This window comes from Triticum dicoccoides, chromosome 5B (assembly GCF_002162155.2).
Source record: "Triticum dicoccoides isolate Atlit2015 ecotype Zavitan chromosome 5B, WEW_v2.0, whole genome shotgun sequence".
NCBI lineage: Eukaryota > Viridiplantae > Streptophyta > Magnoliopsida > Poales > Poaceae > Triticum > Triticum dicoccoides.
Window position 1 is genome coordinate 649908536 of NC_041389.1, and position 5209 is coordinate 649913744.

General features: G+C 47.2%; 1 protein-coding gene across 1 annotated transcript; it reads left to right on the forward strand.

Annotated features, from left to right (window-relative positions):
* Positions 1-1916: 1916 nt before the first annotated feature.
* LOC119312326 (protein YLS3-like) lies at positions 1917-3821 on the forward strand. Its single transcript, XM_037588052.1, has 3 exons — positions 1917-2336; positions 2457-2573; positions 3375-3821. The coding sequence occupies exons 1-3, from the start codon at positions 1985-1987 to the stop codon at positions 3482-3484; spliced, it is 579 nt and encodes a 192-aa protein (XP_037443949.1). The 5' UTR covers positions 1917-1984; the 3' UTR covers positions 3485-3821.
* Positions 3822-5209: the final 1388 nt, after the last annotated feature.

Consider the following 5209-nt stretch of genomic DNA (forward strand, 5'->3'; position numbering starts at 1 on the left):
TACGCAGCGCAGGCATAGCGCTAGCTTGCTGACTTGGACAATCCATTAACCAAACCATGATTGAACAGTGCTCCGTTTGGAAAAGAAAAGAAGAGCAGGGTACTTGAAAGACTGAAATGTGTGTACATGTCGGTTATTCGTGTCTGAGGCTCATCTACACCCGATGAACAATAAATTAAAAGAATAGTAAAAAATCAAAAAATCTGCCTTTTTTTGCATCGAAGATGCTCAGGTGCACAAGAAGCATGCAAATTTTCGTGGTGTTTGGACATCTAAGGATCTCTAGGCAAAAAAAAAATCGAGTCCTTATAGTGCTCTTTTCTTTAAAGCTTCTATATGGTTAGTTATCAATGAATGTATTGATCATCTGTTTAGGCACCAACAAATGTGAATTTTGTGATGCCAATGAATGTATTGATCATCTGTTTTTCACTTGTTTTTTTGCTCGGTTTCTTTGGAATGTAGTTGGGAGTGCTTTGGGAAATCCCCAAACACCCGTGTCATTCTTCGACTTTTGCCAGAATTGGCTTCCTAAGTATACTGGGAAAGATAGAATGGTTATAGCTATTGGTACGGCTGCTTTGTTGTGGTCGATCTGGAAAGCAAGAAACAAATCTTGCTTTCAAAGTTCTTTACCTAAGGATCCTACTGATATTATCTTCTCCTTATGTTCTGTGTAGGACTCGTGGGGTGTGCTACAGAAAAGAGGGGTGCAAAAAACTCTTAAGGAAGTGACCAAGAGGTTGGCCCAGATAGCGAGGGACGTCTTCAGGCGTGCTTATGGGTGGGGCCCTGCTGTACGGAGGCTCTGTTGATCAAGATGCAGCATTTGCGATGATCTCTCTTGTTCTTTTGCTATAGCACCCTGTAGGTGCGGAGTTTGGTATCTCAGGTGTAGGAGTTTATTTCCCTGGTGCAAAATGTTAGGCAACATATGTAGCGACGATGCTTTGGAGCGTTTTTTGTTGTAGCATCTTGTAGGTGCAGTTGAAGTGCCTCTAGATGTAGGAGTAGTGTTTCCTGATGCATATGTTAGGCATCGAAAAAGTTAAGTTTGTATGAACTTGTTTTGTGTGCTGTGACTACATTTTCGTAATGAAAATGGGGGCCGTGTGACCCCTCTGATCGAAAAAAAAAGCTTCTTCCACAACCATATTTTGTTTTTGTCACAACCTCCTCAAGTGTCCAAACACCATGAATTTTTACACGGACAACACTCGTTCGAGTATCTTGGATGGCAAAAAAATTAGATTATTTTTATTATTTTCGCTACTTTATTTGATTTTGCAGTTTTTGTTAATTAATGCCTACGCATTTTGGGTATGGCTAGATCTCATCATTCGATTGACACTTAACCAAATCTCGGTTAAGTGACGATTTTTTTTTTCATAGACCTTCATATAAGATCTCACGAATATAATATCGACTGAGACTTGTTTAAGTCATAGTCCACTAAGATATAGCAATCCCGATACAATTTTCGACATGCAAGTCTTCTCTCCATGGAACTTGCTAAGTTAACCTTCAAGTTTAATTAGACGTAGTACGTACCGGAGACAGACCATAGTCGACCACCTAGCTAGTTCCTCGATCTCTAGCTAGCTCGACCCATACGTGCACAGTTGACGGTACGTGCCCCACGAGCAAACGCCGACGCACGCGCAATCTAGCCAGCAGCCACTTCCCCAACTAACTCCCGTTAATCACCCTCGATCCACCACGTTGCCACGACCGCCGTACGCACCACCCTGATCTTCTGGATCGATCCGGCGTACATTTCACCACCGTACCTGACCAGTGAATGATCACTTGATCAGTAGGTACCCGTACCACATGTACACTTGGCTCTCTCCGTGCGTAACATCTATATATAGCCAAGCCCAGGCACACCACGTCGTCACACGCAAACCACACGACCGACGACACGACTAAAACGGAAGAGTCGCCACACGAGTGTGACAGTACTTTCACTCGCGATCAAGCCATGGCTTTCGCGGCTCGCCCTAGCGGTGGTGGTGCACTGTTGATGACGCTGGTCGTGGCGGCGGTGGCCGGGCTGGCCGGCGCGGACTTCGCGGCGGACAAGGCGGAGTGCGCGGACAAGCTGATGGGTCTGGCGACGTGCCTGACGTACGTGCAGCTGACGGCGACGGCGCGCACGCCCACGCCGGACTGCTGCTCCGGGTTCCGGCAGGTGCTGGGCACCAGCAAGCGGTGCATGTGCATCCTGGTCAAGGACCGCGACGAGCCGGCGCTCGGGATCAAGGTCAACATCACCCGCGCCATGAACCTCCCCTCCGTCTGCAACATCGCCGCCACCTTCTCCGACTGCCCCAGTACGTAACGCACTACTACTCGTAGTCCCATAGGATCGGCCGGTTTGCCGGTGGTGGTGCTGCGCCACCGTGCGTGCATGGCTGCATGCTGAATAAGTATTTGACTGGTTTTGGATGCAGAGATCATCAACATGTCGCCGGACTCCAAAGAGGCGGAGATCTTCAAGCAGTATGCGCGTGAGCACGAGGGCAAGAACGCCGCCACCACTTCGCCCGCTGCCGCCGCCGCCGCCACCGGTACTCCTCTAGCCAGTTAACCGGCACTACTAACATTTTGTTCGGATCATACACGCACGTAACATACTGCTACAGTAGTAGTCTAGTACTAGTACTAACATGAGACTGGAAGAACGTACCCTACATGCATGCATGGCACACTCTACGCAACGCACATGGGATGGGGGCATGGGCTTCCTGGCTTCCCGCTGCTTGCTTGCACGAGCGCGACATGAACGGCCGGGTGACGGGTCGACGTGGACCAGTGTGACCGCGAGCGACCACAAGGCTCTGCACTTATGCTGAGAAAGATATGGGCAACAGTACGCATTCATTTCACAAGCCGTGCATTGCATGCATGTACGGTCCACCCAACTGTGCTGTGTCGTGTACCCGCCAGCCGCTATTTGGACCGTCTTAACTGAACTTGGTGCCCACTTTCAAAAAAAAAAAACTGAACTTGGTGGCCTGGGTAGCACGTAGTACTACGTGTAGCTGGCTAGCTGCAGCGACCTGCAGACCACCATATGCTCCCCTCTAAATAAATACAAGACGTTTTTTTCACTAAAGTAGTGACCTAGAACGTTTATAAAGTTTACTTGGCACGCTGCTCATTACGTACTCAGTAACGACTTCATGTAATTGTACCGGCAGCACGCGTGCATGCATGCACGATTCCGTTCGCTTTTGCGTTCCACGTTACCGACGTACGTTAAGCGCGTGCGCTTTTTTGGCCACCTGATCAGTTCTGGTGCTCTTGCAGTAAAAAGGAAAGAATCTGTGTGTAACTTCCGTGTACGCCTTGGCCGTGGGTTGTTGCAGGTACCACCAGCAGGAAGAGCGCGGACGCGACGTCCGGCGCAGGGAGGCGCACGGCGGTCTTCGCCGTCGTCTTCTCGGCTCTGCTTGCCTCCGTCCTTGTTCTCGCATGATGATAGGCTTTGGCTGCGGCTGCAGGGAAAGGGACCAAGACACTCTTAAGTGTATTCGGCCTTCTGTTCGGCTTTCAGTTCGCTATGTAGCTGAGTGAATCCTCGCGGTAAAAAATGTTGCGCAGTTAGTGGGTTGCAAGTTTTTCTTCTCTCCCTCTCCTTCTCTCTTGTTGTTGCGAATGCTGAGTTGCCTCCCTGATCAGTTGATGTTGCAACTTGCAACTGTCCTACCGAAATTTCAAGATCTTGGGTCGACTACGATCAAGAGTTTCTCCCTTTTCTTTTTTCCTTTCGGGAGAAAGTGGTTGTGCAATCAATATGGGTAATTATTTTCTTAGATGATACTGGTACTGCCTCGATGTTCTATTAAGAATACACACAAGAATTGTGTGTTTTTTCATTGAGAGAGAGAGGGGAAAAAGATCATTTTACAACAGACGTTGGGTAAAGCCACAAGCGGCTACCCAGCCCCGCCACACCACGATCTCCGCGCGCCTTTGCCATTGTCGAGAGAGCTATGCCTGAGTGGGGTCAATGACAACTGTAGGAGTGAAAGAATATCATAAGACTTTGGCGGTTGAGGTGTCAATTCAACAACACTTGTGGCAAAAAATTGCTCAAGAAAACTTAACAGCAGCGAGACAATCGAGTTATTTGATTGTTGTATGTTGCAAAAAAAGTAAATATGACTAGAAAATACCCATCACTTCCAAGTATCAACTATTAAAGGGAGCAAACAGTTACAGAAAACATATACTTCCTCCGTTCTTAAATATAAGTCTTTGGAGAGATTTCACTATGTGTTGGAAATATGCCCTAGAGGCAATAATAAATTAGTTATTACTATTATTATATTTCTTTGTTCATGATAATCGTTTATTATCCATGCTATAATTGTATTGATAGGAAACTCAGATACATGTGTGGGTACATAGACAACACCATGCCCTAGTAAGCCTCTAGTTGACTAGCTCGTTGATCAATAGATGGTTACGGTTTCCTGACCATGGACATTGGATGTCGTTGATAACGGGATCACATCATTAGGAGAATGATGTGATGGACAAGACCCAATCATAAGCCTAGCATAAAGATCGTGTAGTTCGTATGCTAAAGCTTCTCTAATGTCAAGTATCATTTCCTTAGACCATGAGATTGTGCAACTCCCTGATACCGTAGGAATGCTTTGAGTGTACCAAACGTCACAACGTAACTGGGTGGCTATAAAGGTGCACTACGGGTATCTCCGAAAGTGTCTGTTGGGTTGGCATGAATCGAGACTGGGATTTGTCACTCTGGTTGACGGAGAGGTATCTCTGGGCCCACTCGGTAGGACATCATCATAATGTGCACAATGTGACCAAGGGGTTGATCACGGGATGATGTGTTACTGAATGAGTAAAGAGACTTGCCGGTAACGAGATTGAACAAGGTATCGGCATACCGACAATCGAATCTCGGGCAAGTACAAATACCGCTAGACAAAGGGAATTGTATACGGGATCGATTGAGTCCTTGACATCATGGTTCATCCGATGAGATCATCGTGGAACATGTGGGAGCCAACATGGGTATCCAGATCCCGTTGTTGGTTATTGACCGCAGAACATCTCGGTCATGTCTGCATGGTTCCCGAACCCGTAGGGTCTACACACTTAAGGTTCGATGACGCTAGGGTTATAAAGGAAGTTTGTATGTGGTTACCGAATGTTGTTCGGAGTCCCG

Bases quoted from the DNA above. Each gene is read 5' to 3' on its own strand.
- LOC119312326 (XM_037588052.1), top strand. From the start codon at position 1,985: ATGGCTTTCGCGGCTCGCCCTAGCGGTGGTGGTGCACTGTTGATGACG. The intron at 2,337-2,456 runs GTACGTAACGCA...TTTTGGATGCAG, and splicing joins CACCTTCTCCGACTGCCCCA to AGATCATCAACATGTCGCCG. The intron at 2,574-3,374 runs GTACTCCTCTAG...GGGTTGTTGCAG, and splicing joins TGCCGCCGCCGCCGCCACCG to GTACCACCAGCAGGAAGAGC.